At 37.9% G+C, this 26397-nt stretch overlaps 1 protein-coding gene across 1 annotated transcript; it reads left to right on the top strand.

Annotated features, from left to right (window-relative positions):
- Nucleotides 1-2604: 2604 nt before the first annotated feature.
- Nucleotides 2605-19550, top strand: LOC140228442 (rap1 GTPase-GDP dissociation stimulator 1-B-like). The gene is made up of 15 exons (XM_072308659.1): nt 2605-2608; nt 4049-4147; nt 6324-6455; nt 7621-7746; nt 9955-10107; nt 10707-10835; nt 11534-11659; nt 12378-12539; nt 13464-13598; nt 14021-14158; nt 14647-14772; nt 15668-15770; nt 16509-16672; nt 18227-18355; nt 18957-19550. Exons 1-15 carry the CDS (start codon nt 2605-2607, stop codon nt 19073-19075), a joined length of 1845 nt encoding a protein of 614 aa, XP_072164760.1. The 3' UTR covers nt 19076-19550.
- Nucleotides 19551-26397: the final 6847 nt, after the last annotated feature.

The raw sequence follows: 26397 nt of genomic DNA, 5'->3' as shown, positions 1-26397 counted from the left end.
ATAACTATGCTTTGACCTGCCCAGAATGATAATTTTGTCACAATCTTTTAATGAAGTCAATTAAACTGTGCAAGAATTAGCGGATTTTGTCTCTGGGGATTTGTTATATGTAGTATCCTTATTTTATATCTTCACTTGAGTCATCATATTTTTTTCTCTTGCTTTCTTTGGAAAATGCAAAGTTTGTGGTATTGCTATTTGCTAAAAAAAAAGAAAAGAAAAAAAGGTAGGAATATTGAGATGAAATAATTCAGTCATAAAATGCAATAAAGACAATGTTGTGATGCCTGATAATCATCCATGGAATATGTCTAACCAACACCTGAAAAGTCATGGTACATTGTATTTGTGGTGTGGTTTGTGTTAAACTGCATTTTTTTTTTCACTGCATAAAGATCCAGTGAGGTGGGGCATTTTCCATTTATTCTGTGTCCTCAAAATCATGCAAACATCCATGACAATAAATAGCAAATGAGTTCTGGTGATTTCAACCAAAAAAATAAAAAAAATAAAAAAAAAGGTTCATTATGACCATGAAACGGTAATATAATCTGTTTATTCCATGAATCATCACTGTAATTGCCAACAAGCTGCAATGAAATGGATCTGAATATTGTAGAGTATGTCAATATTTGTAAGATGTTACCGCATAGTGCATTAACATTGCTGAGGGTACCTTCCGAAACTCCAGTTACTTTGGGATTAGGGTATTGATTGGCTAATGTCATGTTATGTAATAGGGGTCAATGAGAAGTTGCTGGTCATTGCTGTATATCTATTATTTGTCAGGTTTATAGCATAAAAACTTCTACGAAAAGTTATGTGGTTTTGAAAAAAAAAAAATGTTTTCCAAAATATTATGCGTTACTGTTTCAAAATAATGTCGGTGCACAAGGGTTTACTGACACCGTGGCACCCAAAGAGTTTGAAGCAAAACTCTAGTTCAGAATGCCAATGTATCACAGATGCTGAATTGTGATAGGTGAGAAACATGTTTGGAAGAAAGCTGATACGTGTTTGCTTTCAAACTTACCAAAATTAATCTCTTCTTAACACAAAACCCCTGTAAGACCAAGGAAAACACTACTAGGCGAAGCTTCGCCTAGTACCTCCTTGGTAAGACACTGAAACTTGATGCAGAGAAAATCGTTGTTCATGTTTTGCAGTTTAGTTTGCTTGAAGCCTGAATGTTGTCAACTTCTTGGGTCAGTAGATGTCATGTACTGTTCTGTGAACATGATATTGGTAACAAGGAAAGAGATGAATCTCTGAAAAACAGTGTGAATTTTTCTTCTCCTTTTATTCTCATTGATTTGTGTTCTGTTTGCATCCACTAAACAGGGCAAACAGTTTGGGCTATGTTAGGATATTATGCTAGAGTGTGTTGCATTTTGCAAACAACAGTGGAGATTATGCAATGATTTGTGTGTGTGTGTGTGTGTGTGTGTGTGTGTGTGTGTGTTGAGATACCCCAATTTTGGTGAACTTTGCTTGATTATGCTGAATGTAACAAAAGTATTTCTGCACATGTTTTGATATTTTCTCCAAATGTTCATGTTGTTATTTTCTAATTTAGCGGGAGAGGGGGGCACAATTCACACAAATTTTGATACTGCACAATATCCCACTTAATAGTTTCTGTATCTCATAATATGTCTTGATCTTGCACAACAATGTTGGCAGTCCTTACAAAGGCCACCACATGCAACAATTAACCCTTTGTGTTCTGTGATTGCAGATTCACACACTGTCCAAAGTCCAAAGACTTAAAGGAGACATCCGGATGATTTCAGACTTTAACATTTGAGCAACTATAAATTAGTTATACCGAGTACAGAGTTTTAGAATTTGTTGTGATTGGGTTAAGGAATAAGAATGTTTTCAAAATTTACAACAAATTGCAATGAACAAGGATGATGACATGGCAGCCTCACCATAAGAATGCATGAGTTGGGGCTCAAGGAAGCAGAACAAAAGAAGAAGGCATGCATAGATTATACACAGGTGAACTCACAAGCAAGCGGTATTGTAATGGAATTACACTACTACATTTCTGAAATATGTGAGGCTCCTATGACATCAACACTGTTCAGTCTAATTTGTTTAAGATTTTTCAGAGTATTTTTTCTCTGCTCAAGGACCACAATAAATTCCACAAATCTATACGTGGAGCTGTCGATTTATGTACTACATGATGTGAAATTATGAAAATCGTGTGGAAATCCCCTTTAAGGGGAGAGAGAATAGTTATGACAGTTATGTGTTTGTAATTACCCTTTGCAAGCTATGTTATGAATCTTAGTACTTGAATATCAGTATCTGTGTATTGGACTAAGTTTGACTTGATGTGACTTGCAATACAAGTAAGACTGATAAAATACACAGTAAATTACCTTGAATTTGCAGTAAATCTCTGATGACACATATTTTTTAGTGTTTTACTTTTCTTTTGTAGAGGCCAGAGAGATTGACTTTGGAATTTTTTTCATTTTGCAAGTAAATTCTGGTGATAACAGAATCTGTTTCTTTTTTCATTTTTTAAAAATTCATTTGTTTATTGATCTTTTCACAGCCGAAGGAAAAGAAGACGATCCAAGCGAGAGGATGGGTGAGTTGATTGATGTTAAAAAGCAGAAATGGTGATAGATCTGTAGTATTTAGAGAGAGGGAATTTTTGCAATGAAATATGTCTGTTCTCTGTGGACACTGCAGTCCGGATATGTTACAAACAAACAATGCTATAAAATGGTACATTAAGTATCGTACATGATATGGTTTCATGGAATTAAAAAGTGATGGTTCAAATTTGTTGGAACAAAGCTGTGGAGTTTGGTTCAGCTCTAGCAGTAGTGTCATATAATTGATAGCATCAGTTTTAGACATTTGGTCAGCCATGAATTATTCCCCCCCCCTTTTTTTTTTGTCTGAGCTTTGCTGAGTATTAGAGGATGGCTTTATTTTATTAGATAACAAAACAAAAACTGAGTCCCAAAATATACAGAGATGCATGAATATCAAAAGAGTATATTATATGCATTCTAAACATGCACTTCTGTATTCATAGAACGTAGGTAAAAGACTTATTTTCCCCCCTCTTCCTGAATCTAGAGATATAAAAAAAAAAACCCAACAGTGATGCACAAACTGTGCATTTTTTTTCCCCAGATCTTTATGGGACCGATATCATGCAACAATCATGCATTACCAAGTAAAGCTGAGACCTGAAAATTGGTTTGGAACCACATCAAGTTCATCAAATGCATGGCATAGTGTTTGCCATATGTATAAATAATGGACAATTATTTGAACCAGTTCTTCATGTCTTCATCAAGGTGTAGATACTCAAGGGCATTCATGCATAGTCTATTGTAAGAATTTGCCATTCTATATTCACAGTGCAACTATGTATGATCTGACAATATGGGAATTTGTGCCATCACTCATATTGAGCAGAATTTGTCCGCTCTGTGTCAAATGAATTCACAATGAAATAAATTACTGTTTGTCATCTGGCTTTTAGATAAAGCTCTGTGTATATATATTTTTTTCTTTCCCTAAGAAAAAAAAGGAGAAAGTCTGCCTGTAGATATGGGCTGTGAAGAAGAGTTAATGAGTTGCTTTGCATGATTGTAGGCACACCAGCACCACATTTTGGGAGTGACAAATAGCTGCCATTCCTCCAGGGAGCTTTATGCCACTTTGCTGACTCATCGGCAGATCAAGATGGAAATTGCTCTGATCAATTTTCATCTTCACGTTTTGATGGCTGGGCGACGAAGCAGGAAGAAAACAAAGGAAGAAAAAAAGGGGGGGGGGGGATGCCCAGGATGGTGAAATACTGTTGAGGGAATGGTTATGCAAAAACTAGGTTGACTAATCGTCTGCACTCGGAGCGTTGTAGTGGCAATGAGATGAGATGTTGATGAATATTTCTGTTTGTTGTTTTCTTCTTCTAGTCATGCTTTTCTGTAGCTGTGATGGAGTGTGGTAAACTCTAAATGTTTCGCATCCTCTCCCCTTCCACCTCCCCTCCCCCCCCCCCCCCCAGATGCGGTCACGGAGGCGCTGCGAAAGCTGCAGGTTGAGCAGAACCTGGAGGCCACCAATACGTGTCTAGACTGCTTGCTGTGGGCTCTGCAGGAGGATGGTAATATGCACCGATGCGACAACATTCGTTATGTTCCGACTGTCTCAAAAGCCCTCTCCCCTTCCCTTCCCCTTTCTAAAGTTGTGAAGGCATGTGCATTACATTTACATTTGTGCATTGCCCCGCAGTGTTTGAATATTGGCGTCTATACCAACGTAATGAACAAATCTCTGGAAGAAAAATGTCAACATGCTAATGCATTCATACTGATTGATCATAGCCTAGTCACTTGTGACACTTTGGAGCCCTACTTGCTCAATCACTGCTTGCTCTTAGTGTGTCTGAAAGGAATTTCTGCCCTTTTTTTTTTTCATGAAACTGTTACAATTATCTTTAAGTAGCTCCAAAATGTTAGTCTGATATTTTCTCTCTTTTTTTTGCGATGCTCAGAACCATGGCTTTAAGACCATATACCCCCCTCAAAAAAAAAAAAAAAAAAAAAAAAATCATATAGGAAAATGTCAGTGTTTGTTTGGTCTTTTTTCAATTTCAAATCATAAACAAGCTTTATGTTTGTAAATGTCTTCAACTATGCCTATATTTCTCTAAAACAGCGAGAAAAGTCATATCTCTGTCTGTGTTGTGCTATAATTTCGCTTTCTATAGAAACTGAGTAAAAAGCACACCAGTTGTATGCCTGTTCTGTTGTGCACACGTATGAAGGACATTGCATTCTGAGGTTTTTGCTTGTCTTGAAGACATGCAAATTGAACAAGTCATCCTTCATTCAGCAATCAATGAAAGACAAACCAAAGAAGAAAAACAGACAAAACAATGATTTTTATGCCTCCGCCACGAAGTGGTGCCGGAGGCATTATGTTTTCGGGTTGTCCGTCCGTCCGTCCGTCCTTCCGTCCGTCCGTAATGAATTTTGTGGACAAGGTAACTATCAAAACCTGTTGAGGTATCCTAATGAAACTTGGCATGTATGTGTATTAGGGGGTGAAGTTGTGCCTATCAACTTTTGGGTACACATGCTCAAGGTCAAAAGTCAAAAGGTCAAGGTCAAATACATAAAATTTCACTATTTCCACCATATCTATTGAATGCCTGAAGATATTTTCTTGAAACTTAGTGTATACATGTATTACCCAGTTAAGATTCTCTGTTTAAAGTTTGCGTCATGAGGTTAAAGGTCAACGGTCAAAAGGTCAGGGTCAAATACATGAAATTTCACTATTTTCACCATATCTATTGAATGCCTGAAGATATTTTCTTGAAACTTAGTGTATACATGTATTACCCAATTAAGATTGTCTGGTGAAAGTTTGGGTCATGAGGTCAAAGGTCAAAGGTCAAAAGGTCAAGTAAAAATATCAAAACTTCTTTTTTTTCTCTGTGCCTTGGAAAATTGTTCAAGGTATCTTCATGGAACATAGTATATACATGTACTGACTGGAAGTGATTATCTAGAGAATGTAGGGTTCATGGGGTCAAAGGTCAGGGGTCAAAGGTCAAGTGCAACACTTCAAAATTTTACTATTTCCCTCATATTTATGCAATGCCAGCAGGGTTATTATTTTTTTACACTTGGTGTATGCATGTGTAACCTAATAGAAATTCTCTGAAAAGTTTTTTTTTTTCTTCTTTTTTTGCCTCAAAGGTCAAAAGGTCAAAGATCAAGTGAAAGTGCTGAACTAACTTTTTCCTCCATATCTCGAAGTGGCTCAAGTTATCTTGAAACTTAGTACATATTATGCATGTTCTACCTGAAAGTGATTATCTTATGAATTTTAGGGTCAAGGGCCAGATGAAAATGGTAACAATTTACTATTCAATTCAGAAATTGCACTTTTTCTCCACACCTGTACCTTGAAAATTACTCAGTACCTAAATGTATGAATGGGTCAAAGTCAAGTTAAAGTCCTTAAATCCCTAGATACATGCTCTCCTATTCATCCAATTAAACCTAGGTCAAGGAAGGTGAACATTCAACACATTTGTGACAAACTTGTCATTTCAATATTTTGCCAATTTTGTGAAAATGTAATCACACATTGTCCACATGTACTATCTAGACCTATTGGGAAAATCATGCATTATGGCGGAGGCATACCAGTTGCCAAAGTGACATTTCTAGTTCAGACTGTATCTAGATAGGAGATGGTGTCTAGACTTTCTCCTTCAACTTTAACCTCTTTATGCATGTGATGAATGTTCAATTTTCATGTTTCAGCTGTCAGTGCAACCACAGAGGTAATTCAAAATGGGGGCATTGCATCCCTGAAGGGCGCCCTCACCAACACAAACCTCTCACCTAGTGTCCTCGCCAACGCAGCAAAAGTTGTCGCAGAGATGGCCAAACATGGTAACTGTAGTCTCCTTATTTGAGTGAATAGATGTGATTTCTTTGCACTTCATTTGCTGCATGAGGGCATTAATTTCTTTCATGAAATATGTGTTTAAAAAATATATATATATATAACTGTAACATTATTCTGAGTAAAATTGCAACAAATTATCTCAGTCTGGTTAATCAAGCAAACATTTCATTTGCATATGATTCTTGTGGATATATTTAAACAAAAAATTATTCTTTTATAAAATTGCTTCGTGTATGTGCATAGTCATATAATCCCTGTGTACTTTCTGGCATTTTGCATGGATGTTTTCTGATTTAAATGAAATGTTTAATGGCAGCAGTGCTTTCTTGTTAAAAACTTTTAGCATGGACCACACATGCTGCCCAGGTCTTTGCATAATTATCTAAATACCTGATATACATTTGTCTCATATACTTTAAACCTAGAGAAGTTGAAATAGTATTTCATAAATAAAGTCAATGACATACTCCGTTTAAAATGTCAAAACTTCAAAACGCTCCAATCATGGAGGCTTTTGATTGATAAATGTTTTGCTCAAGTGCTTCTGCTAGAGAATCCCAAATATATATGTGAGAGATCATCAGTTCTTTGATTTCATATTTCAAGTGTGATCCTAGCAATATGGATTTTAGGTTTCACTCCAAAAATATAACTTCCCTTGTGGCTCTTCAAAGTCGTGCATTGTCTGCGGCCTCATTTAGTCAGACCAATTTCCAAGTGAAGAGAAAATATGGTATGTCAGAATTTATCATTGCTCAGATAGTATTTTGCAGTATTTTTAAGGTCATTTTTTAATATGCTTACCCAGTATGCTACTTACTGCTGGTATTTATTGGTGCACGACTTTAATATGCCATGGATGATTAGCTGTGGTTGATGACACAATTTTATGTCATCATCAAACATTATCATCATCTTCGTTCATCATCGTCATCGTCATCATCAAGCATCATCATCATAATCATCATTAAACGTCGTCATCATCATCATCATCATCATCATCATCATCATCATCTTCAAACATTAACATCATCATAACACAGTCGTCATCATCGATGCTATGATCGTCGTGTCATGCAATCTTAAATAATGTCACTCGTCATCATATCTAACCATCACCTCTACACACTCCCTTCCCCACCCCTGCAGAAGAGGTACGAGAGCCCCTGGTAGAGGGTGCCATCATTCCGCCCCTATGCCGGTGTCTGGCCAGTAAGGATGGGGAGGTTTCCATGCAGGCATGCCGTGCCCTCGGAAACCTCTGCTGTGACTGTGGTGAGTACAGTAGACAATAGACATCTCTGTAGTGATCTTTGGTGCAGTGGTGTGATTCAGTGAGCAAACTGTGACAAAGAATCTACCTTGCATATCTACCTAGATGCCTTTATCTGATTTATTTTTTTTTTTATTTTTGTTTTTGGAGATGGAGAAAAGGTACAAGAAGTTAAACTTTGTACCATCATCATTTTCTATATTTTCTTTTTGAATTCATATATGAAGGTATCATCTTTTTTTATGCCTCCGCCACGAAGTGGTGCCGGAGGCATTATGTTTTCGGGTTGTCCGTCCGTCCGTCCGTCCGTCCGTCCGTCCGTCCGTCCGTCCGTCCGTCCGTCCTTCCGTCCTTCCGTCCTTCCGTCCGTCCGTCCGTCCGTCCTTCCGTGCGTCCGTAATGAATTTTGTGGACAAGGTAACTATCGAAACCTGTTGAGGTATCCTAATGAAACTTGGCATGTATGTGTATTAGGGGGTGAAGTTGTGCCTATCAACTTTTGGGTGCACATGCTCAAGGTCAAAGGTCAAAAGGTCAAGATCAAATACATAAAATTTCACTATTTCCACCATATCTATTGAATGCCTGAAGATATTTTTTTGAAACTTAGTGTATATATGTTTTACCCAATTAAGATTCTCTGGTGAAAGTTTGGGTCATGAGGTCAAAGGTCAAAGGTCAAAAGGTCAGGGTCAAATACATAAAATTTCACTATTTCCACCATATTTCATTTTCATTTCATTTCATTTCATTTCATTTCATATCTATTGAATGCCTGAAGAGATTTTCTTGAAACGTAGTGTATACATGTATTACCCAATTAAGATTCTCTGGTGACAGTTTGGGTCATGAGGTCAAAGGTCAAAGGTCAAAAGGTCAAGTAAAAATATTAAAACTTCTTTTTTTTTTCTCCGTACCTTGGAAAATTGTTCAAGGTATCTTCATGGAACATAGTATATACATGTACTGACTGGAAGTGATTATCTAGAGAATGTAGGGTTCATGGGGTCAAAGGTCAGGGGTCAAAGGTCAAGTGCAAGACTTCAAAATGTTACTATTACCCTCATATTTATGCAATGCCAGCAGGGTTATTTTTTTTACACTTGGTGTATGCGTGTGTAACCTAATAGAAATTCTCTGGAAATTTTTTTTTTCTCTTTTTGCCTCAAAGGTCAAAAGGTCAAAGATCAAGTGAAAGTGCTAAACTAACTTTTTCCTCCATATCTCGGAAGTGGCTCAAGTTACCTTGAAACTTAGTACATATTATGCATGTTCTACCTGAAAGTAATTATCTTATGAATTTTACGGTCAAGGGCCAGATGAAAATGGTAACAATTTACTATTCAATTCAGAAATTGCACTTTTTCTCCACACCTGTTGTACCTTGAAAATTACTCAATGCCTAAATGTATGAATGGGTCAAAGTCAAGTTAAAGTCCTTAAATCCCTAGATACATGCTCTCCTATTCATCCAATTAAACCTACGTCAAGGAAGGTGAACATTCAACACATTTGTGACAAACTTGTCATTCCAATATTTTGCCAATTTTGTGAAAATGTAATCACACAGTGTCCACATGTACTATCTAGACCTATTGGGAAAATCATGCATTATGGCGGAGGCATACCAGTCGCCAAAGCGACATTTCTAGTTTTTTGTAAATCCAGATATGAAGGTATCATCCTTTACACCTCTGCAGAAAACTATAGTTAAAATAATAATGCTAATGATATGCTATTTTAGTGTCATCAAGTGATAAAAAATGGAAGTTGCAAAGAGTAGTGATCCACCAGTCAATCAATTTCCCTTCAAGTTCTCTCTTTTGTCACCCATGGCATGAATTGCATTCAGTGATAGAATTTGCAGATTCTTTACAGGTTTTCTGTGTTTTCTACTCCTTTCTACTCCTGATCTTTTGGTATGTTGAATACTCCCATTTTAGGCAAGAGAAATCTAATTTCTGCACTGAATTGTACTTGATGAATATTCAAAATGTTGTGTTCTTGGAGTACTTTAGACAATGTGTGCTAAACCCAGTCTGTTGAATAGATGTGATTCCATTGCTCCAGCTTTAAAATGACATTTCTCAATACCTTTGTCAGCTATTTGATATTAAATGATATGATCTCATATCAGATTCTTCTTGTTGTTGTTGCACTTTTTTGATATTGTTTGAGCTTGTTGGTGATTTGCTGCTTTGATTTTGTAGACAAAGCAAGATCTGCAGTGTTTGAGGAGGGGGGACTAGAGAAACTGTTGCAACTCATGCGTGACGGGCTAGAGTCAACTGACCAGGAGATGACCAATCAGATGTTTTGGAATGCAGCATGTGGATGCCTGATGAACTTGACTTATGACAAAGGTAATAAAAATTTTGCAAAATTAAGAATTTACTGTGTATTTCTAAAGAACTTCAAAATGTGAATTGCATGAAATATGCTTATCTGCCATTAATTTGGAAATCTACTCAAAGTATGCAGTACTTAAAATTTAACTGTGTGTTTCTTCTGAAACCTTTACTATTAAGTAAGTAAATTAATTGCATAGACACATTTACCTAGTATGCAATTCTTTGTGAAATTTATATGTATATTCTGAGCTTGTAGTACAGCCTTTATTCTCTCACGTTTCTTTATATATTCCAAAACCTTATTTCAATTCAGACATTGTTGCTTTGCTAATGACCAGAAAAACAAAAAGGGATGGAGTTGAGTTGTTCTGTTGTGATTTTTGTTTTACTTGTGATATTAGTCATCAAATTATGGTTCAAATTCACATTCTATCAATTGAAGGATGTATTGTGATAACTAATAAAATATGTGTGTAATTCATAGTGATAGTCATTTATCATGATAATGATTGGCTAATGTTCAAGGGAGAGAAAAATTTGTGAAGGATTGATTAAAGAATGTTTTAAGTTGTAAGGAATTATATAGTCTTTCCGTTTTTTTAAAAATCCAGTCCCTATTCAGAAGGCAGCTGTGAGCCAAGGTGCTATTCCTGTGCTGGTGACCCTGCTGAAACGAAACAGCTGTGATGTAGCCCTGTGTGGAACAGCCATCATGTGTCTGGGTAACCTGGCAGAACCAGGTTAGTGCCCAAGAGTTATGGGGGTTGACTGGTGTGTTACAATCCTGCTTCATAAATCATTGCCTTGCATCTGCTATTTTAGATATCTACATTTCTTTCCTCCCCATGGTTATGATGCTGCATTCAACTTTACACCTTTTGTGGCATGAGAAATTTAAGCTTTTTTTTTTTTTTTTTTTTGGTAGTAGATGAAAATTGTGACAAGCATATTGGATTTACCAATACATAGCATTAGTCCCGTGAGACCTTCCTCCAGTCCCGACTAGATTGGTTGCCATGGGGACTGCAGCTCTTGCAACTTGCAATTCTGAGTTCTTCTTGAAACATATCCTAAATCAATGGGGTGATGTCCTCCCCCTCCCCCTGAAAAACAAGCAAACAACAGCAAATTACATTGATAACTAGCAGATCGAATGAAAGATGAAACCCCCAAGTGATGCTCAAGGCGAAAGCCAAGTGAGATCTGGGGGGCATTTCATGAAGCGTTTTGGTCGGATATTTTTCTGACAAACTGTTACAAGCTACTAAAATCCTTGCATCTGATTGGTTTAGAGCAAATTTGTCCGACGACTTTGTCAGACAAAATGCTTCATGACATGCCCCCCAGTACGATATGCTTTCCAATTAACATATGATAGTCACTAGTCAGAAGAGCAATGCAGATTTCCTGCTTCAAATCTGCTTCTTCTCCCTTCCAGCTGAGAACCGTGAGGCATTCGTCAACACTGAAGTGGCCTACTGCCTCGCGAGGGCGCTAAAGGAAGTGACCGGGGATGACCAGCTGGAGGGACTACTGGAAATCATTGCATCCCTTGTTGAGCACGGTGAGTTCTTGTTATTTGCCCCAGAATATCTGTCCCCCATTCCATCTTATCTTTTCTCCTGCCCTTTAAGAATCAATTCTTACGTGAGTGTATCACATGATTTAAAGTTGCAGTACTTGCATGGGACATGTATGTTCCTGCAGTCAAAAGTGCAGACATATGTTGTTTGGGGTTTTTTCAGTTGAAAAGCAGATACTGATGGTAAATACACTGTAAAGCATTAATGCCTTTTGTGTCACCAAACCATTGCCAATAGAATAGCAGGATACATATTTCAAACAGATGCCGTAAGTGAGGCTCAGAAGTGATGCACTTTTATGATTATGTTTGAAAATTCTATGTACAATCATCATAATTATGATATTTGCTTTATATTTTTAAAGTCTGATGTGTTTTTTGTTGTTTTATGTGTTTTTTTTTCTCTGTTCTTTTTTCACCAAGAGAAATTGACAGATGCCAGATTCATTGATTTTTTTTTATTTATTTTTTTTATTGTTTCAGGGAAAGCTCTTATGTATCATTGTTTGTTATGGTCAGAGCTGAAACATTAGCTGCATGTTAGTCAGACACTCATTGTTTCCTTCAGAGAGAATTCAGTTGGAAATGAGAAGGCTGGAAAAATGGAAAGTATGATAGTGAGCATGTAAGCTGGAAGATTAATTATTGCTGGTATTATACTCTGTGGAGATTGTAGTTGTCGGACTATTTGTCTTGACAGACGAAATGAAGGTGGAATTTGCCAAAGCCAACATAGCAGACACCCTGCTGGACATTGCTGCCTCGCGCACAGCGAACTGGACGACCCAAACGGGGCCCAAGATAGAGGAGTTTGATGCTGTCAGGGTTTGCATGGATCTCATGGTCTTACTTCTCACAGGAGGTGAGATGTCTGTCAGTAGTGATGATACATTGTAGTAATATATCAGTTTATAAAAAATGCAGAATTTGAGGACATAAATTCCTTTGCATCGTAACAGCTCTTGATAAGCTTAAGCAATAATGAACAGTTAAATGAAGAGATGGTTTTGAAGTCTTTATTCAAATAATTCTACAGTTAGGAATTTCCTGATTGCTAATGGCAAGTTATTCCAAAGTTTTGGTGCTGCTCGGGTAAATGCTCAGTCTCCTAAGTTTACTTTTGTTTTACCTGTTGGGATTTGTAGAAAAAGAGCAGCTTTAAAAATGCACAGGTAATGAGTGTGTTTGTGAGATTTGAGTTGTATGAGATCTGTAATATACATTGTAGGTAAGGGCTTGACAAATAAGTGCCTTGTATACAATCAAAACACAATTGTGACCATTTAGTCAGATTAACATCCTCTAATAAAGGTTGTGTGCTTTATTCTAGTGTAAAATCACAACAAGAGTGGCAAAGTTATCACAAAATTCCTTTATCAAGACTAGAATGCAAGAATGAAATAAATGTAGCTGTCTTTATCGTATGACTACATATGTACATGGAGATACATTTTGACATTCATGAGAAAATTCAAAATACTTTGAAGACTGCCTCTTTCGCAGCAAATCTGATAATATTTTGAGCGGAAATAGCTGGCATGCTTTTCTAAAGCGTGTTTTTCTTATGGATGGAGTGAAATTTGGCAGAAGTCACTTTGCCCAGCAAGGGTAGATACAATTTTTAATTTGTCAGTCTTTTTCACAATGGTAGGTACTTTGAATGTATTCCAAGAGATGTGGACGGAATTACTAGTGCAATTTGTAAATGTCATGTCTTGCTGGGGAAGTTTGGAGGGTCTATCCGGTTGACTGGAACTCATGCGTATCTCCACTTTATGCCTTGCAGATGAGTGCATGAAGTACCTATTCCAAGAAGGTGAGGGGACATTCTACAGGGCCGTCATGGATATCTGGCTGCCTTCTGACATCGAGTATTACAGAATGTCTGCTGCCCTCGCTGTGGGAAACTTTGCGAGAAACGGTGAGTGTGTCTGTGAAGTCTCACAGGGTATCTCTGAAGACTTCAGTATTCGGAAGGCTTGCTGCATTGCTGATGTTTATTAACCTGTTGAAGACGAGTCCCAAGTATACTTGGGCAGGTGTCTATGGGAAATGAGTGTTACAGCAAAACCAGCCTGTCCACAATGGGTTAAGTGCAGTGGTAAAGTATAGAATGCTTGCATAATGTGTATCATTTATTGCCATGTATGCCATGCATACGCAATTGTGGGGGGGGGGTGGGGGTTCAGTTTTTTCTTGTTGTCATGGCTATTACTCTAGAACACAAAATAATCAGTGCTTATTCATGTTGATGAATAATTTGTCAGTCAGTTGTAGATAATTTTGGGAATATTCTAACTTTTTATGACCCATTTTCTTTCTTTTCACCATGTGTCCACTTAGACATGAACTGCATCAAACTGGTCAAGCAGGGTATTGTCCCTCGCCTCCTGGCACTCCTCAAACCCCATGAGGGTCAAGAGGTGGACACGCGACTGACCCACGCTGTTCTCAGTGCTCTCCGCAATCTTGCCATTCCAAGTGAGTATAGCATCAGATGTGATGATTGTCATGTCTCCGTAGAAATTCCTGATCATCCCAGCTAGCAGTTTAAGGAGCAGTGTGGTGTTGTTGACTTTAGAGACTGAAAGGTATATTTATATGCTAGAATCCAAGACTTTGCCATGTAAATGCAAAGTGCAGGGATCAATTTATATAGCTATTATTGAAGATGGTATATGATATATGGTAGACAAGATGTTTGGATGTAACATAAGCTCTTTCATATTACTGATTCTAAAGTTATCTCAAGGTACTATGTGGAAACCATGGTACCAGATACTTGTTTCAAGTTAGCATGTAATATATTTTGATTTGTAAGAGATGTTGATATATCACCCATCAGTTTCATGGAGTATTTGCTATCACAATTATGTGTGGTTACACAAAGACACGATGGTCAATCATAGGAGAGGGGGCATTGCGCTTGGTTTTCAGTTGTTCAATGTTACTTTCCACTAATGCCCCAGGGGTTAACAAAACCATTCTGCTGAGTTCTGGTGTGCTAGAAGAGATCCTGCCCCTGCTGAGGTCAGAAATGCTCTTTGTTCAGTTCAAGCTGCTTGGAACCGCAAGAATGCTGGTGGATGGTATGGGTGAGCATACACATGTCTTTCTGAACACTTCTTATTCCATTTCATCTCTGATAGTTTGCAAAATATGGGTATCAATTTGCTAAGGGGGATAATATCACAGAATACTGTGTGTGGCATATGGTTTGTGGTGCTTTTATCTTCACAGCTTTCATGACTCAACTGTTATTTGCAAAATATATGACACGGCCAAATTTTTGCGTCCTTTTTATTGTCATCTTTAGTGTTTCTTGATGTGTGAAAAGCCTGGTGAAGGCTTGAAAGAATCAGGCAATTAGTCTATTTGGTCTCCAAAGTTTTGGCTGATTTCTTAGATCTTTTTTATATGTCTTTTCCAGTTTACTAGGGAGGCCAACTTGCCTACAAAATCTCAGCTGTCATTCATATATCAATGCATGCAGTGTATTATTTGTGAACTGTGTATAGGCATCTTGAGTGGGGCATTTGACTGTCATTTGACTCCTATCACAGTAACCACGTGTGGATGTTCTGATGAGTCCAAACCCTGTCAACCCTTCCCCTGAGGTTCCAAAATAAAACTACGCTGATGTACTAGGAGCCATCCCCTATTTCAGTTGTCCATAACAGCATAAGGAAGGAAATGTGAATGACATGAAAGTAGTAACATAAGAATAATGATAATTCAAATATCAATGGTGATAAGGTCCTATGTAGACGGGTGCCCTCTTAAGTGTAAGCACTGTTCTGGGTGTTCATATCCGTATAATGACCCAAGTATTGCCAGGTACTCATCTACACACCTTGGTCAAGATAGTCAGTGTGAGTAAAACATTTGTCTAAGGGTGTGGAATGCCCTTTTGTCACCTCCTTCTTGTTATCCATTGAAAGATGTTGTGACAGACAGTTTTGCGTGAATGCACGCTTCTTTCACTTGCAGCAGAAACAGCTGTGGACATTGGGCAGAGGCCGGAATTCATCCAGCGGGTCGTTGAGCTGTGCGGCTGCGAGATACACCCAGGGGTCAGTGGAGAAGCCACGAGGTCAGTGACCACCACTATTGTGATGGTCAAATATTATATTCAGTGTGTATATGGATTGGATGTTCATCGTCATGGCACCATGTGCTACTTTTTAATTTCTTTCACTCTCTCAACATCTCAAACTCAAAATGCCATTGATATTGTATGTAACCAAGTCAGCAGTAGTACAGACCGAGTTAAGAGAGTGCTCACAATACAGGTATGATCAATGTGTAACCTGATTACCAGGATTTTCAGTACAAAGACAATCATTATACTTGTTTGAAAGATGCATAAAAAGAGAGCTTCTGTAAGTCTTTCATTATTCCTAAGCTTTTGTCAGTTTATTCATTTTAACATTTTGTGGCATGCATTCATGCCAAAATCTGATATTACTTTGAGGGATTTGTAAGATTGAATCATTTTATTAGTTTTGTTCACCAGTAATCTTCGATAAAGGCAACAACCATCTTTTATAAGCAAAGTCCACTGCACAAAAAGAAAGTGGGAGGGTAAGAGATAGAGCAATAGTGGCAGATTGAAGAACAATAGAACAATGAAAAAATACGACAATATAGATAGATAGATACTTACATGGATAAATAAGTGAACAAGTGATAAAGTATATAAGTGATAAATATAATATATATAGATATAAGTGATAAATACCTATGCTGCAATTACATAAATAGAGAGATGTACAAATTTTGAGATGACTGTAGGAAATCTACCATCTCCCTTGTATTGGTTTCCCTTCAGATTACTAGCATCCCTCATCAAACACTCGGGGTCAACCCAGGTCATGGAGACTATTGTCCAGCACGGTGGCCTGCCCCGTCTGGTTGCCATGGTGATGTCGGAGCATGCGCTCATGCAGAACGAGGCCCTTGTCGCCCTCACACTCATTGCGGCATCACACTTAGGTAAACATGAAGGTTTTACATTAACACTAATAGGTTTTACATTCAGGATGATGTAAGATTGTTCCTTTCTCTTGCCCGCTCAATGATAATAGAGGCTATACATTAGCAAGATGTCCTGTTCATCTAGCCGTCCTTATAAGCCATCTACTATGATATCCCTCCGTATATCCACTCATCTGTCCCATATGTGTTCTGTTCTCTTCATATGTCAAAGTGTAAGTTTTTCCTTCAAAATTTTGCCACTTGTACGTGGATAACAGTAGAGAAGAATATTTCAACACTTGACTTTTGAGCATGAGGTCAAGGTCAAATTTGAAAGTCTATAAATTTATGTAATAACTCCTGAAAGCAACTCAGATGTGTTGAACATGTGGAAAACATGATTCGAAATGCTCCAGCTGTTTGATATGACAAGTCAACCAGGCAACCAATCTTTTTTAGCTCACCTAAGTGAGCTATTGCGATCGCCCTTCGTCCGGCGTCTGTCGTGCGTCGTCCGGTGTCCGGCGTGCGTAAACTTTTTACATTTTCATCTTCTTCTTGAAAACCCCAGGACAGATTTTCATCAAACTTGGCAGGTAGGATCCCTAGGGGGTTAGGAACTCAATTTGTTAAAATGGGCACCATGCCCCACCCAGGGGGCCCCCAGGGGGGCCCAAATCCCCCAAAATTAAGGAATCTTTAAAAATCTTCTTCTCTAGAACCAGAAGTGATAGAGCTAAGTTAATACTATGAGTTAGTACATGGATGACTGTAGTTTCAAGTTTGTTCATGGCAGAATCAGGGGTGCCCCCCTTGGGACCCTGGGGAGGGGGATGGGGAGGGGTCCTAATGGGGACTAAATTGTACATTTTCATCTTCTTCTTGAGAACCCCATGACCCATTTTTACCAAACTTGGCAGGTAGCATCCCTGGGAGGTTAGGACCTCAATTTGTTAAAATGGGCACCATGCCCCCACCCAGGGGGACCCCAGGGGGCCCAAATCCCAAAAATGAAGGAATCTTTAAAAATCTTCTCTAGAATCAGAAGTTATAGAGCTAAGATAATACTATGAGTGAGGACATTAATGACTGTAGTTTCAAGTTTGTTCATAGCAGATCCAGGGGTGCCCCTCTTGGGGGCAGGGTTGGGAAGGTCCAAATGGGGGCCTGAATTGTACATTTTCATCTTCTTCCTGAAAACCTCATGATGGATTTTCGTCAAACTTGGCAGGTAGCATCCCTAGGGGGTCAGGATCTCAATTTATCAAAATGGGCACCATGCTCCACCCAGAGGGTCCCAGGGGGCCCCAATCCCCCCAAATTAAGGAATCTTAAAAAATTTGGGCCCTTATTGTACATTTTCATCTTCTACTTGAGAATGCCTGGTCAAATTTCAGTAGAGCTGTGAATGATTTAGATTAGTGACTGCATGAATGGTGAACTTGGGATACTCAGGTGAGCGCTAGACCCGCGGGTCTCTTGTTTAAATCCTTTTGAAATCTATATGATATGATATGAAATGGTGTGCTATATGTTTTATGGAAATTGTGTCTTTTTCCCTTGTGATTGTAGACTTCTCTGAGTCTGGTCTGCTTGAATCCAACCTGCTCCATACCATCAACACCCTCCTGCAGAACAAGTCATTCCCTGTAGAGGTCAAGTGTAACGTTCTCACTCTGGCAGGTTTCCTTACTCAGTCAGGTGAGGGCGGCATTTAATCCATACCTTCTCGTAACTTGTTATTAAAGCTTGTACAGTATGTGGTCCTCAGCTGTATGTAGGTTACAAGAATGAAACATGTGATCTGTGACCCTGGAAGAGATGATTTCCATTTTGTCTTTGGTTTCAGTTTGTAAGAAATTGATGTCATTTCCTGTAATTTCTCTAATTCTTCTGTATTTTTTCCACTTATTCCTTTAAAGTTCATTCACCTGGTGAGGGGGTTCTGCCTAAAATCCAATTAGACCCTATGGAAGACCTGCTAGTGCAGCTGAATATGGGCTTCCCAGCCATCTTCTCAGATGAAATATGAAATAAACAGGCAATCAAATTACAAAAATTAAAATGTATGTACATGTAAAAACAAGAGCCATATGTTTTATGAAATGTTATGATCCCATGAGAAGGTGGAAAGCATCCCAGTTGACTCTTCTATTGGCAACAAATTCATGTAATTTTTCTCTGAGGCTCGGCAGCACCGATTATTGAATGTCATTAGTAGAAAAGAGAGAGTTGATGAAAGAAAAGAGCAAACAAACATGTAGACCCAGTGTTAATCTCATCTCACGTTCTATCGTTACAGCTGCCCTGAAGCAAGCTATGGTGGAGCAGAAGCTTCCAGAGACCATCGAGTCTCTCAAGTCGTGCGACGAGGAACCGCTGCGAGCCAAGGCAGCCAGCATCAGCCTCCACTTCACATGAAGGTCGAAGGTCAGCAAGCTCATGGAGGATGTTTGTTATCAACACTCAGAAGCTTCCGGCGGTGAAGAGATGGCTTGTACGGCCTCCCTGTTCACCACGGGGAAGTGCCACGAAAGTGCAATATTACTGCTCTTGCTGTGAACAATGGCCCCTTTTTTTTCATTCCTCATTTTTCCCCCTTTTGTTTTTTGTTTTTTTGTACAGACTGAGTGCTCGGAAGCAATTGATGTGACGGCAGCACAGTGGAACATGTTATACAGAGTCTTCTTGGAGAATTTTTGGAAGTGTTAAGGGATGGGAGGCTGCGGTGAGATATCGAGTCAAGATTTTGATTGCCGACGACGATAGAGTTTGAAGCAGGTTGTGCCGTGGTAAATGTGAGAGGGCTATACAGTGTGAAGAGGACTGCTTTGAATTTTACTGTCTGGTTATTGATATAAATCCAGGAAGGTGCACTCTGATCTCACAGATAGATTGATTAGTCCACTGTCAAGTACAAGGGCGAACTGGTTCAGTCCCAGACATTGATATTCATGCAACCTCTATGAAGGAGTAACTAGTGTACAAACACACCCCAGTGACTAACATGATCATACACACACACATACACATACACACATTCACACACACAATGCACAAACACACACACTCTTTGTTGAAGGAAACATGATATACCACCAAAGACAGATGTATACAAGTGTTATTGTCTAGTTAACATTTATGTCCTGAAGTTATTATGTTATGTGTGTGTGTGTGTGTGCGTGTGTGCGTGTGTGTATGATATGGAATGACATGACATCGTTTTGATTGTCGGACAGCATATATCAGTCATAAGAATATATCTGTGTATAAGTGCATTTATGTGTTTATATATGTCCACGTGTGTATGTAAATGTACATGTCATGTAATTTATTGAATACGCTGCCATTCATTTTCATGGAATGCAAGGTATGTTTGTTTTTGTTTTTGTTTTTGTTTTTTTTCACATTCCACTGTGCATTCTTTTACCCCTTTCTGTGCCAGAGACTTTGTACAGTGTGTACAATGCTATGGGGTTTTCTGAGCCAATCAGCACTTAATGCACACAAAGGGTTAAATGTAGAGTCAATATTTGATCTTACTTCGTTTCTGCCCATTTCCTTTTTGGACCAACAAAATCTCTGCTTGTCCTCAAATTTACCAGGTTATGGAGGACCAGTTCTGGGAATAATCACAATGTGAATGCAGTGATTGATAGCATGCAGACCACTTGTATCTTTCATTATGTCATGTCTAATGCCCGGTCTGGAAGTGCACATTTTGTATTTTTCACCAATTCACCCTCTCCTTATGTGAACTACTGTAGATGTGCTGTGCAATAAATGTGACACAGATGATAATATCAGGGAGAAAACTGGTTTAATTTGCAGTACAAGCGAGGAAAAGGTGTGCTTCATATCCAACAGTATGCCTCCTTAAAGCAAACCACTACATGCAGTTTTAAGTTGCATGGTGTCATACATAACCCCCCACCCCATTCCCCCCCCCCCCAAAAAAAAAAAAGAGGGGGGAAAATGGCCTTTCTTGACAGTGTCTGTATAATATACAGACATTATTACCATCATTATGTTTGTTCACATTACAGTCCAACTTCAGATATCCAGCCATGTCAGTAAGCGTGGTCATCCAGATAGGTGATATGCCGGATAATAGCAAAATATGCTCAAGCACGATTTCTGGCAAGTTTTGAAAAAGGGATATGCATGAGATATTGCCAATTTACTATCACTATGAAGATTTACATGATATTTGCATGTTTAAAACTCAGTCGATGCCAAAATGAAACCAAATATGAATAGAACTAGTGGTGTATCACATCTTTCTTATTGCCTACTATTTGCATGAGTTTTGTGTGAGACAATCGCATGCCATTTCTTGTTCGGATAATAGAGAGATCTGGAAAAGTGATGGCTAGGTTACTGTAATAGTTTAAAGGTAAAACATTGTCAAATTTTGCTCCAAAATGTACACATACACTGTATGCGTAAAAAATGTGTGGAAATTCTATATTTTTAATCTCAAAGTACTCCCAAACTACTCATCATCCTGACAAATTGCATCAGCCAGGTATTAGTTAGTTGGCAGACCCTTACGATGTACTGCAAGCAAATATGAAATGGTCCAAGACGGGTTCTCAAACCCTTCCCAGAACTGTTTTACCTTTAACTGGACATTGCCAAATTGCATCCCCTTCATGTATGCAATGTTGCTATGGAAAGAAAGTGTCTTTCAATGATAACTACTTTTTTCCTCTCTCTTTTGGCCAGTGTGTAATATATATTTTTGTTCATGTGATATATAAAAGTCTTTTGTGCAACATGCCTGATGGTGACATAAAAAAATGCAATTGTAAAACATTTTTCTCTGTTACATTGTATGTTTTTTTTTACAGAATTCCTGTAATCATGTATGAAGATTTTATAAATTTAACATTTGAGTAATGACACACATAACACTGACCTCTGTAAGCACAGCTTGACAGTCCTGTTGGAATGTCTGTTAACATACATCAGATTCACTGGGCGTAGTCGTGTGTTGCTGGGATCAAGTTTTTATGTTTGTATTTTTTCAGTTGAGCAAGTGTAATGCAGTACTTGTCTGTTATATTTAAAAATGCACCCAATTTCATTTTCATTTTAAAGAGCTATAAGATAGCCCAATATGTAGTCATCATTTTATCAATAATTGGAATATTGTTTTGACTGTTTTCTAAGCTCAGCCACAAATACACAAAGGTTTCTTGTGTAGCATGTGTGACTTTATTACAATACTTAGTATTGAATTTTATACCTGTCAGAGTTTTTCTTTATGTAATGTATCATGATTATGCAATGAGTTGAATATTATTGCACAACAATGTCGTGTAGTATATTTCTTTTGTTTATATTTATTGATTTACTTTAAGAATGTTTATGTGACACGTTGTTTTCATAGAATGGAAAGACTGTCTACACACGTGTTTAAAATCAATCACAAGAGAAAATGGTTGCCAAGTGTTGATTAAAATGATTACAGTAAAGACTTTCATGAGCAAAATTTCCTTGATCACCAACCAATGACAGAGTAGGAAATATTCAATGATCATTGCATAATGAATCAGGAGTTTATGGTATGTAGCTCTGTGCCTCTTTGCTCTTTCCCATAGTGTAACCCTTGTCATTTAAAAGTGAAGGAAAAGGAGAAGTAATTTTGTTGAAGGCTGCTGTTATGGAGCATGCCACAAATCCAACAAAACCTGTCTCTGCCCGTGAAAGGTTCTCACAATTTTTAGCTGCAGACTCATTTCTTGCCAGGCTACTTATTCAGTAGCTTATTCTCGCGTTTATGCAGGCTGTCCAACAATGATTGTTCCCAACAACCACAGAGCTTGACCAGCGCTTGCCCAACATAGCAACCACAAGTGCATCCAAAGTGGACTCCAAGTGTATTTCAGTGAGCAGGAAAGAGACGGGACTGATCTACACATATCAGGTCCTCAGAAAAAAATAAGAACCGATAATTGAATTGAATACATTTAATTTAGTAAACCTGCCTGTGTGCTAATTCATTGATAAGCATTTCCATTGCGATAATGAACATTTACCTCTGGGGGACATTTAGTACTTTATACTGCCTGTCACACTGAAATAATGCACTTTAATATTGTATTCAAATCTTACGCATACCTGTGGCTAGTGTATGCAGAGCCATATGAGCTTTGTTAAATGCAAAAACTACAGAGTTTTGTTATACAGGCAAATTATTGGCTTAATGTACACCCATACAGGAACCTTTGATACTGTTGAAATCTTGGTTCATTGTAATTGATGAAGCATGCATCAGCAAGTGCTTACAAAAGAGGAATTTCTTGTAATCAGATCAATTTCTGTCAAAAAATAATAAAATTGCTACAGGTTGGTAGAAGCCTTAACCTCCTGTAGTATTATCATCCCCAACTAGTGAAAGTTTTCTGAATCTGTTCACATTGTATAAATTGATATTTTATATGCCAAACAAATCATGCTTTTTCTGACCACGAGTCCCCCTTCTTTTTATTTTTCTTTCATGCAATTCATGTGACGTTGACAGTGTAATCCTAAAAAGAAACAAGTTTTCTCTTCAGTTTGAAATGGACATCGAGCAATGGGCAGCATAGTTGTGATGTACATTTGTATGTTGTCAGAAGTGAATTTAAGTGGACAGGGATTTTTCGCACAAATCATCAGTTATTTGCACAAAAGAAAAGGATAGCTGTTCAGTACAGTAACAGAGAGAAACCAGATTCATTTCTTGCTTGAAGGAAAAGTAACCAGTGTAAACAAACTTAATGAGCACAAGCAGAATTAATTTGCTGATTGATATTAATGATTTTGTCACCGCATATGTAGGTTATTTTCTCAAAAGAGAGAGCTACATGTAATTATTATGATATGGTGTGAATAAGAAATTTATTCTTTTCCACACCCTTGGACCATTCATTTCTATTTTGATAAGAATAATGTTGATATTGTCATCAAAATATATTTTACAAATTGGGCATGCTCTAGTACTCCCAAGATATAACTGCTGCTTTATATCTGCTTAAATAACATTACCCACAAGGATTGTGCAACATGCACTTGGTTTACTTACTGCCCATGCTGCTTCAACACTGAGGAAAATACAATATACTGATACATGTATGTTGTTGCTTTGCTAACCAAGAGTTGAGAGCCCAGTGGCCATGCTTCTGCACACTTGGCTGCAGGTGGTGGGTTCCAATCTCCTTCAAGCCATCACCTAGCACTTCCCATATGAATAATCAATGGAACATTTAATAGTTTTGATGATCCCACAACTTGTTGATGCCAGACTTTCCCCGTCAAACCCCCTTCAAGCAAAGTCTTTGATTTACCACAAACCATCATGACCAATTGCTAGTCAATGGTAATCACCTTTTCCTGTTTAGTGTGTATGTATGTGTGTGTGTGTGTTTGTGTGTCCTACCACAAAGGTTTGTAAATGTCTATGCATTTGTTTTCTTTTGTTTGTTTGTTACAGACTACTGTGGTACTACATGTACAAACATCTCCCAATTACAATGTATTTGAAACAAGTTCTATTGTTTACCTAAATGTCCCATGAAATTGGTATCTGCAGTAAGAAGTGACATTTCTTATAGCAAACATTGATGTGCAACTTGAGATATGTCACCTGTCAAACATGTTTTCATTTGGCACCATTGTCGCTCTTTTCTGTTCAAAATTGATTGATTGTGGAGTTTCCTGAGCAGCTCCGATCCTGTATCACAGATTGTACTTCGTGTTGAAGGTCAACTTTGTCAGAAATATATGACTTTCTTATCATCTAGACCACTCATTATGAATTATTGATATGTAATTACTGTCTTGTATACTACTGCAACTGGACAATAATAAACTATGATATTGGAGGTTTGTGCTTGTACTGGTGTATTGTATTGAGTTTTCTAGATTGAATTAATCCTGTCCACACAGAGTACAAATTATAATTCAGGGAGATCTGCAAATTAGTGGTGCAATATATGAAGCCTACCCATCTAAAAAAAAAAAAAAAAAAAATTATTTTGCAATTACCAGATAGTCATATCAATACCTCCTTTTGAGTTCAATCTAAAATCAGTCTGCATTCTGAATATTAAAAGTTAAAGAACATGCTTGCAATATCAAACCTCTTTTCTTTGGTCTCCACAATTAATTCCAATGTATGCACAGGCACAATTTCTAGCCTGCACTTACCTCAGTGCTCACCCAAATACAAAATGCAGCTTTTTTTTTTTTGAGAATTTAGAGAGAACTTAATTTTACAGTTTGTATAGCTATCTGCCATTGCCATACAGTCTAACCACTGAGAAAATGCAGGACCTGTTCTCTACATCTCTTTAAAGGGGTCCACTGGACTAAGGGATACTTTTTAATGTTTTTGCTTCAAAGACACAAGTCAATGAAATATCTGTAGCATGGCTATGATTTCTGTGTAGAGTAAACCAAAAATAAGAAATGCTGTTTACAGAATTTATCCTATTTTATAAATTCTGTGTGCTACTTTTGTGTGTTCATGTGATTCTATGATACACACATGCTCAATTCTTATTGCTTCTACATCATCAGGTCCAAAGCCTAGGTTGCACGAGTGCAGAAGGCTAGGAACATACAAGTGTATAAATGCTGTGTGCATCTGGGCACATGATGGCTTTTTCAACACAAATCACATTTTCACTTGGCAACCCATCAACCTATCACCCCCCCCCCCCCTACACACACACACACACACACACACACACCACCACCACCACCACCACCACAATCCACAACTGTGACCTTTAATTGCTATCACTCATGCAAGAAGATGCCGTGCATGCAAAGAACTTACATTGTTTGACATCAAATGTCACAATGTTTCCTTTATTCTCTTTAACTGATGAGACTACAGACATTCTTCTTTCTTTTTTTGTATTCTTTTTTTTCTCACAAAAGACAATTCTTAAACTTCAGTTGCAGAAATGGATGTAAAGGCAATGAACACATATCCTGAACACATTCAATGACAGGTAAAGCGAACAAACTTTACCATAGGTTACTGCAGAAACAAAATCTGCTCCAAGTGCAATCAGTAAAATGTTCAAAGGTCTCACAATAAGATGTAACAGAACCGTGTGTCTGTAAGTACCATAGATCTTAAACATCACTGGAAGAAAACATATGTATGCCATTGGTGAAGTTGATTTTCAAAAAAGAAAAAGGAAAAGAGTATTGAACAGATAATTACAAACACTGTGTTTGAACAAATTCTTCAATGTTGTACCTTCTCTTACACACGGTAAATGTGACCAACCTACAGTTTGTATTCATAAGAATACTTTCAATGCTGACACTAGAAATGGATATCTTTATGTTAATATACAAGCATTCACACATTAAACCAGTACTCTTATTGGCTGTGCCTGCTAAAACATCACAAACAGCCAAGAAACTACATTGAAATGACCCATACAGATCCTATAACTCATTGCATGTAAACTGGATAATACACACTAAGCATTGCTCATTGACCTAACGGGAAAGTTTTTGCCAAACATGCATACATGTGGATAAAGTGAATGCAATACACTGGGGAAGTGCATCTGTGGAAGTTTGAGAGTACTTGGAAAATCCACTAAAAAGTCATCAAAACTCTTCTTGTCTTAATATTGGTGTTCTATTGTGACATGACATATTGTTATCCAGTTTTCATCTGTGCGCTGCCAGCACTTAAAAACAACCAAAACTGTTAAATTTCATAACTT

The sequence above is a fragment of the Diadema setosum genome, chromosome 5 (assembly GCF_964275005.1).
Source record: "Diadema setosum chromosome 5, eeDiaSeto1, whole genome shotgun sequence".
Classification (NCBI taxonomy): domain Eukaryota; kingdom Metazoa; phylum Echinodermata; class Echinoidea; order Diadematoida; family Diadematidae; genus Diadema; species Diadema setosum.
This window is presented reverse-complemented; position numbering and strand designations above follow the sequence as displayed.

Coding starts and splice junctions, on each gene's coding strand:
- LOC140228442 (XM_072308659.1), top strand. Junction 14,159..14,646: donor CCGCAATCTTGCCATTCCAA/GTGAGTATAGCA, acceptor CTAATGCCCCAG/GGGTTAACAAAACCATTCTG. Junction 14,773..15,667: donor AATGCTGGTGGATGGTATGG/GTGAGCATACAC, acceptor TTTCACTTGCAG/CAGAAACAGCTGTGGACATT.